At 39.7% G+C, this 14,102-nt stretch overlaps 1 protein-coding gene across 2 annotated transcripts in view; it reads right to left on the bottom strand.

Moving 5' to 3' along the window:
- The window catches only part of CD109 (CD109 molecule), a 129,736-nt gene that overhangs the window by 92,490 nt on the left and 23,144 nt on the right, over nucleotides 1-14,102 (bottom strand). For both annotated transcript variants that reach the window (XM_072142116.1, XM_072142117.1), the window contains one exon: nucleotides 12,467-12,592. In XM_072142116.1, coding sequence (XP_071998217.1) covers nucleotides 12,467-12,592 — 126 coding nt within the window. The remainder of the gene's footprint in view (nucleotides 1-12,466; nucleotides 12,593-14,102) is intronic.

Raw genomic sequence — 14,102 nt, forward strand, 5'->3', positions numbered from 1 at the left:
CAGACCTGCCAATAATCTGCTCCTGCCAGGTGCTGGAGTCAACTGTAGCTAGCTTTCCCATTTTCTGATGTGAAAGATGGTAAATTTGTTGGTGGCGGATGGCCCTACCTATTTCCCCACTACACCCCTTTTTGGAAGGTGTCAGACTTTTTGTGCAACTAGTGAAGAAAGAGGTACAAACCAGTGGTTTCTCCTGTCTTTACTTCAATATACCACTGACATATGCCCATCATTGAGACAATTACATGACTAAGGACAAATCCATATAGAATCATACGAGGCACAGAAGGTATACCATAGGAAAGTAATCTATTATAAGCTCACACCAAAGTTTGCTTTATGACACCATAGATATTGGCTTATTATGTATACTTCTGCAGTATGGAGAGAAACCAGAGTATCCAGATTGTTAAAATATCTGTGCATTGACTGATACTTTATACAATCCATAGTTACTAATTATTTGAATATGTTATTGTCAGAGAGAAACCAGGTCACATAAACATGCATAACTGGTGGCAAGTTAAAACACTAAAATTTTTTATTTCACATTGGATTCCCCAGGGAAAATTACATTGATTCAATCTATAATTCAAGTCATTTTCATTAACATATGGTGCTGTAATCACCAAAAATCATAATGAAAAAACAAGGCTAAAAAATGAGGATATCCTGAGAAATACACATCAGATCAAAAAACAAAAGAAATGTGACAAATATTTTAAAAAATATATCCAATGATACCCTGTATTTTCATCACCTGGGGGTGAGGTGGGGGAATCAAATTTTTTATTTAGAAACTACATACCGTATATACTCGTATATAAGTCAAGTTTTTCATCACAAAACAGTGCGGTTCCGCGATGCCCCGTACGGCTCCACGCGGTTCCTCTTCTTCTTCTCACTGCTTTATTAGCCAGAAGAGACGCAGCTAATACAGTGATGCAGTAATACACTATAATGCAGCCAACACTATGGTGTCACCGCTAATTATGTCATAGTTTGTGCCGTCCAGCAGAGCCCATGGAGGCGGCTCTGCTGGCTGTTACAGCAGAGAGAAGAAAAAAGAGGAGCTGCAGGGATGGGAGTATCGAGGAGCCGCACCGAGCATCGAGAGCGTCAGAAGGTGAGATATACTACAGGACACTGGCTTGCTATATACTACAGGGGGCTGGCTATATACTAAAGGGGCTTGGCTATATACTAAAGGGGGCTGGCTGGCTGTATACTAAAGGGAGCTGGTTTATACTTGAGTATATATACGGTAAAAACTGGGGTGAAACTTAAAAATCTTTAAAGAGTAACCTCATTTTTTATTGCAGATTCAGTTACCTCAGGTCTTTTTGAATTTTGGTGACAGATGGCACTGTAATAGCCAAAAATCTATATGTGTGCAAAAACTTTGAAAAAAGGGATATTTCGATAAATGCACTTCAGGTACATAATCTGAAAATAGACGCATGTCTATTAATGCAGAGCTTTTGATATTCGAAAGCTTTGTAGGCAACAAGACAAATCCCCATCTTCAGAGGGGAGGAGACATAAAGGGGTATTCCCAGTTTGGCAAATTAGTGTTATTGTTTGTATTATGAAAAATGTTACAATTTTCCAATATACTTCCTGTATCAATTCCTCATAGTTTTCTAGAGCTCTACTTGCTACTTGCTTCATTCCAAACTTCCAAACCATGGTCAGATTTCTGTCCACTGGAAATAAAAAATGATTAGAGATGAGCGAGCACTAAAATGCTCGGGTGCTCGTTATTCGAGACGAACTTTTCCAGATGCTCGAGTGCTCGTCTCGAATAACGAGCCCCATTGAAGTCAATGGGAGACTCGAGCATTTTTCAAAGGGACCATGGTTCGGGAATAAAATGTGTTATTTAATTGAAAAAGAATGTCTTCTGATAAGTGATCAGATGTATGCAAACATCTGCAATCTATTCTTCACTGTTCCGCGCGTATATTATCTCCCGACAAATTATCAGATGTGAAGAACAGTGAAGAATAGAATAAAAACAGTGAACACAGGATCATTTAAGTGAAAAACACAGTGAAGAACACAGTGAAGAATAGATTACAGATGTTCGGCACATCTGCTTACTTGTCGGGAGAGGAGATACGCTGTCCCGGGATCCGCTCCTCTTCTTCCACTGAAGTCTCCCCGATGTCTCCCTGCTGCCCGATGTCTCCCTGGTGCCCGATGTCTGCCTGCTGCCCGATGTCTCCCTGGTGCCCGATGTCTCCCTGCTGCGCGCGATGTCTCCCTGCTGCGGGCGATGTCTCCCTGCTGCGCGCGATGTCTCCCTGCTGCGCCCGATGTGTCTCTGCTGCGCCAGATGTGTCTCTGCTGCGCCAGATGTGTCTCTGCTGCGCCAGATGTGTCTCTGCTGCGCCAGATGTCTCCCTGCTGTGCGATGTCTCCCTGCTGCCGTTCCGCGTGTATCTTCCGACAAGTAAGCAGATGTGCAGAACATCTGTAATCTATTCTTCACTGTGTTTTTCACTGTGTTCTTCACTTAAATGATCCTGTGTTCACTGTGTTCACTGTTTTTATTCTATTCTTCATTGTTCTTCACGGTGTTTGTTTAATTAAATGCTCGATCTCGAGCAGGGGAAATACTCGTCCGAGCAACGAGCCATTTCGAGTACCTTAATACTCGAACGAGCATCAAGCTCGGACGAGTATACTCGCTCATCTCTATAAATGATGCTTTCTATAGCAGGACAGCAAGCAGAGATCTAGAAAACTATGAGAAATTAATGCAGAAAGTATATTGGAAGATTGTATAACTTTTTTATTATACAAACAATAACATTTATTTGCTTAACCCTTTAAGACGCTAGCCAATTTTTGTATTCTGACACGCGTCGCTTTATATGGTTATAACATTTGAACGCTATTACATATCAAAGAGATTATAAGATATAATTGTTGAAAATTTCTTAACTTTGTTTTGAGAGCAGGAGTAGAAAAGCATCAATTCTGTACTGGATTTTTTACTTTTGTTTTGGAGTTCACCGTATAGCCTAATAATCATGTTATCTTTATTCTATGGGTTAATACGATTACCATACTTGAATATTTTTTCTTATGTTTTACTAAATTTGCCATATACAGTAATATCCTAATGTCTAGAAAAATCTATCATTTGTGCAACACCGTCTTCCAAGTGGAAGTGGGGTACCACCAGGTCGTTCCACAGGTGCGACTAGCCGGGGTGGCAGCCTGTATTGCAGTCTGTACCCGGGGAGACAGTGGGAGAACAGAGGGAGAACAGCACAGGAAGGCACACTAGGATTCACGTCAGGAATTGCAGGAGCTGGCACACGGATCAGGAACATAGCAACAGACTGGCACACGGATCAGGATACACAGGAACGCAGGATACACAGGAGTGTAGGATACACAAGATACACAGAGGGCTTTCTCTTCAGGGGATGGCTTGAAGATCCGGCAAGGGTCACAGGAAGGGGGCAGGAATTTAAGTGGGAAGGCCAGAGCTAATTATTGGCGCACTGGCTCTTTAAATCTTTGCAAGTCGGTGCGCCCTAGCAGACGGGGAAGCACGCGCCGAACCATGGGAGCCACAGAGCTCGCCGCTGGAGCCAGGAGAGATGAGTTCACCTGCGCTCCGGGGCCACACAGAGGAACACGGGTGCACCTGCGATCCAAGACAGGGATCACGGGAGCAACTGCGACACTGGTAATATGTTTTTTTGATCACTCTTAATTTCATTTTTTGTGGGATTAAATTGGTAAAAATCATCATTTTTAGCAGGTTTTTAACCCCTTAACGACTTGGCCTTTTTTAGTTTTTTCACTTCCATTTTTCACTCACCAACTTCAAAAATCTATAACTTTTTTATTTTTCCACATAAAGAGCTGTGTTATGGCTTATTTCCTGCGTAACAAATTGTACTTCATAGTGACGGTATTTAATATTCCATGGCGTGTACTGGAAAGCGGGAAAAAATTTCCAAATGCAGTGAAAATGGTGAAAAACCACATTTGCGACATTTTCTTGAGGGCTTGGATTTTACAGCTTTCACTCTGCGTCCCAAATGACATGTCTACTTTATTCTTTGGGTCGGTACGATCACGTGGATACCAAATTTGTATAGGTTTTATAATGTTTTCATACCTTTAAAAAAATTAAAACCTCCTGTACAAAATATTTTTTTTTAATTTTGCCATCTTCTGGGGCCAATAACTTTTTCATACTTTGATGTACGGAGCTGTGGGTAGTATAATTTTTTACGAATTTTAATGGTGTTTTCATTGCTATAATGTTTGGGACTGTGCGACCTTTTGATCACTGTTTATAAATTTTTTTATATTTTTAAAAATTGTAAAAAAATGCCATTTTCGACTTTGGACGCTATTTTCCGTTATGGGGTTAAACGCAGTGAAAAAACGTTATTATATTTTGATAGATCGGGCATTTTCAGATGCGGCGATACCTATTGTGTTTACGATTTTTACTGTTTATTTATATACAGTTCTAGGGAAAGGGGGGTGATTAGAATTTTTAGGTTTTTTTATTATATATATTTTTTTTAACTTTTTTTTATTTTTGCTTTTACTATTTTTCAGACTCCCTAGGGTACTCTAACTCTAGGTAGTCTGATTCATCCTATCATATACTGCCATACTACTGTATGGCAGTATATGTGGATTTTACTGCCCATGCATTACAATGTGCAATTAGCACATTCTAATGCATGGGTTAAAACGAAGTAGCCTCGGGTATTCGGAACACCCGAGGCTACCATGCCGACGGATCGCTGCTCCCCGTGACGTCATCGGGGAGCGATGATCTGCGACAAGATGGCGGCGCCATCTTTTTGAAGCCGCCAGCAGAATTGCCGGCGGCGATCGACGTAAAAACACCCTCGATCGGTGCTAGCACCGATCGCGGGTGTTACCGGTAAGCCTTTGCTACAATATGCAGCACAGACCTACCGGCTATGGAGAGGGCTCAGCCCGCAAGCCCTCTCCATGCACCGCGCCGGGAAGGGGTTAAGAGTTTGTTATAGTGATACTATAGATGTGAGGTTTGTGTTATGATTAAGACTTTTTCTGCATTATATGTCTCTTTATATGTTATGGGGCTTATGGGCATTTTTATTCATTTATTTTTTATTGAATAACATTTTTTTTAAATCTTTTTTACTAGTTCCACCATGGCTAGATGAGTCCACCATATTAGCTGTGTCAGCTTATGCACATGCATAGGCTGACACTGTGCCTTTAAGATGACGTCACAGACAGCTCTGGGGTCCTGATCGGAGGGGGAGGCCATCATGGGACAGAAAACCCTTACAGGCAGTTCAAGCTGACCGCGGAATTTAACAGGTTAAACACTCGCAATCGCAGACCACTCCATCCACGGGTGTTCACAGGGATGTCGGCTGTTAGTTACTGCAGGCACCCGGTGTACCTGATGCCGGCTCAGCTCCAATCTCGGCCTGCGTCTGATATATCAGAATCTGAGCACTAAGTCACATCGCTTCCAATATATCGGATGCAGAGCGTTAAGGAGTTAAATGTGAACACCCCTTTAAGTTAACCAAGCTCTCTGATGTGAGAAAGGCAGGCGAACTCACATTAAACTAGCTCCCAAAGAGAGAAAAAAACTACTATCCACATTGTTGTTCCTGGGTTGTGCTGAATCTAGTTTCTCCAATATATATATATATATATATATATATATATATATATATATATATATATATATATCCTCTTTTGTTTAAAACCAAATACAGGAATGTTTCCAGAAATAAACACACTAGCAATATACAGAACAACAGTTGAAGATTCAAGATATAAACTGATTCAAAATTCAGTACATTAAGATTAAAAAACTAGATTTTCTTTACTCTTTCGTTTTTTTATAATAGTACAAAATTTTACATTTGCCTTTACTGCCATCTGGTGTCCATAAAAAAGAACAAAATTCTAACAAAAGTATAAAAAATAGTGTTATTATTACTATAATTTCCATTCTGTTATATCAGTATTGGAATATTTGATAAAAAGTTGAAATGAAAATCACTAAAGATTATTACCTGTTAAATTAAAGTAATTTTACATTTTTAAATATAAAAAGTATATCAGGAGAATCAATAAACGTTAAACCGGCACTGATGCTATCTGCATGGTGCTCATGATGCTCTAACTCATGTTTACATGGCTTTTCTCTGGGTGTTCCATTTTGCACATAAATACTAGAATATGCTGTCATTTAATGACACTTTACCTGGAAAAAGTTAATTAGATTAGACTAAAATGACTAGGAGTGAGTGAGTCTTTGCACATTGAAGGACAATGGCCAAAATTTATTGAAGCCTTTGCACCAGTTTTCTGTCTGACTTTGCACATTCTTTTCAGTGCAAACTGCTTGCATGTGTATTTATAACATGTAGTGGACACAATATGCCTGACACTACACAAAATTCTGCATCTAAAGGGGCATTCCTGAGCGCAGTCGGACCAGTCCGACCGACAGAATTGTGTCGCACGCCCTAGATTAAAGGTGCACCAAAAAAAAGTTGGTGCACACTGAGGGAGCAGTGCAGGAGGCACAGGATTTTCATGAAGAATGTACAACACATTTCATGAATCTGTTGCACACTGCATACTTCACAGGCAAACTGTACACAGTGGAGTTTTTGCTATTTTTGATAAATATGGGATAACACTGTAGGTGTTAAACAAAATGTAGGATCATCAATAAGATCAAAACATCTATAATATTTGTAAGGAATTTTATATAATATAGACAAGTGGTGGCGGACCTATGGCACGGGTGCCAGAGGTGGCACTCGGCACCCTCTATATGGGCACTCTTGTCATCACCCCTGCGCAGAGTTCGCCAGGCAGGACTCAAGGCCTCTTGCAGTCCCAGGCAGCCCAGAACCCTAGACAGAAGTTGCAATTATAACCAAACTTCTTCTCCTTCTTTCTACTGCATTGGTGTCCACAGGTTACTACTTTAATTGTCGCATTGGTACTTTGTGAAAAATATGTGGGTTTTGGTTGTAGTTTGGGCACTCGGTGTCTTAAAGATTTGCCATCATTGATATAGACCATCAAGTTGAATGATTACTCCATTCACTTTAAATGTTTTTGCTAGATCTTCAAGGCCAATTATAAAAGTGCTACAAGTAGAGCCACCAGAGGATTTTTTTGTGCTTTTGTTGGCCAGTATGATACTGTAAAAAGTCAAGTATGTTGCATCTCTTCTAGACCCAGTGTGCCCAGCTGACACAATTGTTCTGAACAAAGGCGTAACAATCGTGGTCGCAGGGAGTGCAACTGTGGTGGGTCCGCTGAGGGGGAGTCTTTCAGGAACAGCATCTGCCCCGTTCACTCAGATACAGTCTTATTTCAGCAAACAAGTTGAGAAAGAAACAACAGAGAGAGGGGGGAATATACAGTGACCAGGAAGATCCAAAGGCTGCTTTGTGCCCTCCACATCAATAACTGTTAGTGTCTAAAAGTTGTTTATACAGTTCACATACATATATTTATGTATATACATGCGCGTATATGTGACATATATGTGACATACATACATAAAACATATGTATACACACATATATGCATAACACAGACCTATAATATGCATATGTGTTTATGTATGTCTGCTATGCTTATGTGTGTGTATATGCCTGTTATACATATGTGTGTGTATGTGAAATATACACACACATATATGCATAAAATATATATATATATATATATATATATATATATATATATATATATATATATATATATATACATTATATATATATATTATTATAGTCCTGAAAATACAGAAAACTCTTTGAATGAGTGTGTCCAAACTTTTGGTCTGTACTGTATATATACATACAGTATATGCATAAAAGTTATATAAATGTATATGTTTATGTTTAAGAGAGTTTCTAAAGAGAGTTTCTGTATTTTTCTGACTATAAAATTGTAGATTCACACCGAAGGCTTCAAAACTATGAATTAGCACATGTGGAATAATATACTTCTAAGTGTGAAACAACTAAAAATATGTCTTATATTCTATGTTCTTCAAAGTAGCCACCTTTTGCTTTGATTACTGCTTTGCACACTCTTTGGCATTCTCTTGATGAGCTTCAAGAGGTAGTCACCTGAAATGGTCTTACAATAGTCTTGAAGGAGTTCCCAGAGATGCTTAGCACTTGTTGGCCCTTTTGCCATCACTCTGCAGTCCAGCTGACCCAAATCATCTTGATTGGGTTCAGATCTGGTGACTGTGGAGGTCAGGTCATCTGGCGTAGCATTCCATCACTCTCCTTTTTGGTCATATAGTGCTTACACAGCCTGGAGGTGTGTTTGGGCTATTTGCCTGTTGAAAACTAAATGATAATCCAACTATACGCAAAACAGATGGAATAGCATGCCACTGCAAGATGCTGTGGTAACCATGCTGGTTCAGTATACCTTCAATGTAGAATAAATCCCCAACCAGCAAAGCACCCCCTCACCATCACCCCTCCTTCTCTATGCTTCACGGTGGGAACCAGGCATGTATAGTCCATTCCATCATCTTTTTTGCATCCCACAAAGACACAGTGGTTGGAACCAAAGATCTTAAATTTGGATTCATCAGACCACAGCACAGATTTCCACTGGTCTAATGTCCGTTACTTGTGTTCTGTGGTCCAAACAAGTCTCTTCTGCTTGTCCTTAGCAGTGCTTTCCTAGCAGCTATTTTCCCATGAAGGCCTGCTTTACACAATCTCTTCTGAACAGTTGTTGTAGAGCTGTATCTGCTAATCTGAGCTGCTGTGAACCTGCGATGTCTGAGGTTGGTGACTCAGATGAACTTATCCTCCGCAGCAGAGGTGACTCTTGGTCTTCCTTTCCTGGGGTGGTATTCATGTGTCCAGTTTCTTTGTAGCGCTTGATGGTTTTTGCGACTGCTATGTATCTACCTGAGTGTGCAAAGCAGTAATCAAAGCAAAAGGTGGCTACTTTGAAGAACCTAGAATATAAGACATATTTTTAGTTGTTTCACACTTTTTTGTTAAGTATATAATTCCACATGTGTTAATTCATAGTTTTGATGCTATCAAACTTTTGGTCTGTACTGTATATATATGTTACCCATATATATGTGTGTATATATGTCTGTTATTCATTTAAATGCATATATGTCTGTATTATGCATATATGTATGTGATATTCAGTGGTGGCCAAAAATATTGGCACCCCTGCAATTCTGTCAGATAATATTATTTTTTGTTCAGAAAATGATTGCAATCACAAATTCTTTAATATTAATTTCTTCATTTATTTAGCTTGTAATGAAAAAACACAAAAGAGAATGAAAAAAAAGTCAAATCATTGATCATTTTACACAAAACTCCAAAAATGGGCTGGGCAAAAGTATTGGCACCCTCAGCCTAATACTTGTTAGCACAACCTTTAGACAAAATAACTGTGAACAACCGCTTCCGGTGACCATCAATGAATTTCTTACAAGGCTCTGCTTGAATTTTAGACCATTCTTCTTTGGCAAACTTCTTTGTAGGGTGCCATCTCCAAACTGCAATTTTGAGATCTCTCCACAGGTGTTCTATGGGATTCAGGTCTGGACTCTGACCACTGGCCACTTTAGAAGTCTTCGTTGCTTTCTCTCAAACCATTTTCTAGTGCTTTTTGAAGTGTGTTTTGGGTCATTGTCCTGCTGAAAGACCCATGACCTCTGAGGGAGACATAGCTTTCTCACACTGGGCCCTGCATTATGCTGCAAAATTTTTTGGTAGTCTTCAGACTCCAGAGGCAGCAAAGCAACCCCAAAACATCAGGGAACCTCCGGCATGTTTGACTATAGGGACTATGTTCTTTTCTTTGAAGGCCTTTTTCCTGTAAACTCTATGTTGATGCCATTTCCCAAAAAGCTCTACTTTTGTCTAATATGACCAGAGAACATTCTCCCAAAACGTTTTAGGCTTTCTCAGGTAAGTTTTGAGAAATTCCAGCCTGGCTTTTTTATGTTTCTTTGTAAGAAGTGGGGTCTTCCTGGGTATCCTACCATACAGTCCCTTTTCATTCAGTAGCCGACAGATAGTATGGGTTGACACTGCTGTACCCTCGGACTGCAGGGCAGCTTGGACTTGTTTGGATGTTAATCAAGGTTCTTTATCCACCATCCGCACTATCTTTCATTGAAATCTCTTGTCAATTTTTCTTTTGCGTCCACATCTATGGAGGTGCCACTGTGCCATGGGCTTGAAACTTCTTGATGACACTTTGCAAGGTAGACACAGGAACATTCAGGACTTTAGAGATGGACTTGTAGCCTTGAGATCGCTCATGCTTCCTCACAATTTTGATTCTCAAGTCCTCAGACAGTTCTTTGGTCTTTCTTTTCTCCATGCTCAATGTGGTACACACAAGGACACAGGACAGAGGTTGGGTCAACTTTAATCCATTTCAATTGGCTGCAAGTGTGATTTAGTTATTGCCGCCACCTGTTAGGTGCCACAGGTAAGTTACAGGTGCTGTTAATTACACAAATTAGAGAAGCATCACATGGTTTTTCAAACTGTGACAATACTTTTGTCTAGCCCTTTTTATGTTTTCTGTGGAATTATATCCAATTTGGCTTTTTGACAATTCTTTTTGTGGTTTTCCATTAATGACAAATTAAATGAAGATAATAATACTAACAAATTTCTGGATGTAATCATTTTTGGAAAAAATTGAGTATTATCTGACAGAATTGCATGGGTTGCCAATACTTTTAGTCACCACTGTACACAGTGCCTTGCGCGCACTTACCAACCTGTGTTTTTGACTTCCGCCTTCTTCAATATTGGACTGCAGGCTTCACTGCGTGTCACAAGGTATGCCGCAGCTCTCCACAAATCTTCTTCCTACCCACTTCATCCAACCTTAGACCCCCCTATCTGCAATACCATCACGTCTCCCACCCTAAGGCGCCACGTGACCCCTCTCCCAATACTACACAGTGTCTTGCGACAGTATTCAGCGCCCTGGAACTTTTCTACCTTTTGCCACATTTCAAGCTTCAAAAATAAAGATATAAAAGAGCTCAAAACTGCTGTTCACAAACACTCTCCGTCCAACCATTTGTATTTGGGTAAGTAATTGGCTTAGTGATAGAAAACAGAGGGTCGTCATTAATGGCACATTCTCAGATTGGGTTGAGGTTACCAGTGGAGTGCCACAGGGGTCAGTATTGGGGCCACTTCTTTTTAATATTTTTATTAATGACCTTGTAGTGGGTTTACACAGTCAAGTTGGGTTATGGGGATAAAACATTTATTTAATTCTTAAAGGTTGGACTTGATGGACTTGCGTCTTTTTCCAGCCTTATATACTATGATACTATGATATACAGTAATGGCCTTTAAATAAAAATCTTGCTTTTTGTTCATAAATACTGGGATTGTTAAATGTAACATAGATTATTGTACATGGAAGAGTCATAAGACTTTCTTGATGGAATTCAGATGGCTATGCTGATGTATGTGATAGCACGACTACAGTATCTTAAGAAATGACACTGCAAAAGACTTCAGAAGAAAGAGGATGGAACGCACTTTGATTCTCACAGACCAGTCATCAAATGTGGATACTTGATTATGGCTTAAAACAGCAACGTTTCAGCTCTAGACATATTTTTCTGGAACACGGAGGGGTATTTTACCATATTAGAGTAACATTGAACAAATATCCGAGAAGGTGTCTGATCAGGTCAGGACTGTCAATCAAAGAGAGTCCTACTGGATTATAAACTAAATACGCTAAAGCCCAATGGGTCCTAATGAGGTGATGACGTTCGCTTGCCCCTTTTTGATTCTCTATGCGATGCATAGTTTGCGGATCGCGCATTTAACTTATGCATCAGTATTTGGTATCTCTTCAGACTTAGACTGGCACAAGGATAAGTATGATCATATTTATTTATTTTATGTATTCTTCTTTTTAGCTTCATTATTATAAATATTATGCAGAATTGTTTTAGATATTTTGACCAGCCGTTAAGTATATTTTTTTAGCCCCCCCTGGCTCACGTTATTTGTTCATGTACCCCCGGGCTTTTTTTGTCTATATATCACTTTTGTATGTTAAACAGTGTCATTCTAGATGAAAGCCTTGGTTCGGAGCTGAAACGCGTTGCTGTATTATGACATAATAAAGTCTCCACATTTGATGACTGGTCCCTGGGTGAGAATTAAAGATTCGTTTCATCCACTTTCTTTTCGGTTCTTTTGCATTACGCTACCATCGTCCCGGGCTCCTGGTCCAAGAGTGAACGCTGAGCTTTGTGTTCTGTCTGTATCTTTGCTATCCCGCTTTGGGGCTAACAGATTCTTCCCTAGCCCCTCATCCCAGATAATTTTGAATGACTGTCTTATTTTCGGAAAAGCACGGTAAGACTTTAACATTTACAGAATAGCATACTCACATGCAGTTTTACTTTGATTGACCAGTCTCCAAGTGGTGGATTATCACTTAGTTGGAACGCATTTGACACAACTCCTAATTCAGCAATTTCTTCTTGCCATTGCTCTATTAAGTTTCCACGGGGATCCTTGCAAAAGAAAATAAATATCACAAGAAGGGTGATTAGAGTCGGTTATGCTAGGTTCAACCCATGACTAATTGGACTTTCTTTATAGTATTCACAAATTTTAATATTTATCCCTATTTTTATCCCTATATTCATATTTGTGTCAAATGTACTCACTGTACATGCTCAAGTATTAGTCACGTTTTTCAGCACAATTTTTCTGCTGAAAAATCCCCGCTCGGCTTATACTCCGGTATAAAAAACTAAACTCACGTTTCCCTCCCCAGGTCCTCTTCTTGCTGCCCGTGCAGCAGCAGCAGCTCCATGAATGCTGGCCACATGCACACTATGAGGTTAGTTGCTTGCTCTCATCATGGTGTACGCTGTATGCATTTATACTACATGGGGTAGGTTGTTTGCATTTTATAATACATGGCGGTGCTCTGTATACATTTTATACTACATGGTTGCACGCTGTATGTATTTTATACTACATGGAGGGACACTGTATAAATTTTATACTATACGACAGTGTACTGTATGTATTTTATACTACATGGCGGGACTCTGTATGCATTTTATAGTACATGGTGGCACGCTGCATGTATTTATACTACATGTGGTAAGTTGTTTGCATTTTATACTACATGGCGGTGCGCTGTATGCATTTTATACTACATGGTGGCACTCTGTATGCATTTTATACTATATGCCGGCACGCTGTATGCATTTTGTACTACATGGAGGCACTCTGTGCATTTTATACTACATGGTGGCACTCTGTATGTATTTTGTAATAAATGGCGGCATGCTGTATGCATTTTGTACTTCATGGTGGCATGCTTTATGCATCTCAGCTGGCACACTGTGTGCATTTTATACTGCATGGCGGCATGCAGAAAGCATTTTATACTACATGGCGGAGTGCTGTATGTATTATACACTACATGGCGGCATGCAGTAAGCATTTTATACTACATGGCTGCACGCTGTATGTATTTATTCTACATGGGGGCATGCTATATGCATTTTACACTACACGGCGGCACACTGTATGCATTTTATACTACATGGCCTACGCTGTATGTATTTTATACTACATGGCAGTATGCTGTATGCATTTTACACTAGATGGAGGCACGCTGTATGCATTTTATACTACATGGCGTACGCTGTATGTATTTTATACTACATGGCAGTATGCTGTATGCATTTTACACTAGATGGAGGCACGCTGTATGCATTTTATACTACATGTTGGCACACTATATGTATTTATACTACATGCGGAAGGTTGTATGCATTTTATACTACATAGCGGTGCGCTATATGCATTTTATACTAAATGGTTGCATGCTGTATGTATTTATACTACATGCGGAAGGTTGTATGCATTTTATACTACATGGCAGTGCACTGTATGCATTTTATACTACACGACGGTACACTGTATGTATTTTATACTACATGGCGGGACTCTGCATGCATTTTATACTACATGGTGGCACGCTGTATGTATTTTTGTACTACA

This window comes from Engystomops pustulosus, chromosome 3 (assembly GCF_040894005.1).
Source record: "Engystomops pustulosus chromosome 3, aEngPut4.maternal, whole genome shotgun sequence".
NCBI classification, from domain to species: Eukaryota; Metazoa; Chordata; class Amphibia; order Anura; family Leptodactylidae; genus Engystomops; species Engystomops pustulosus.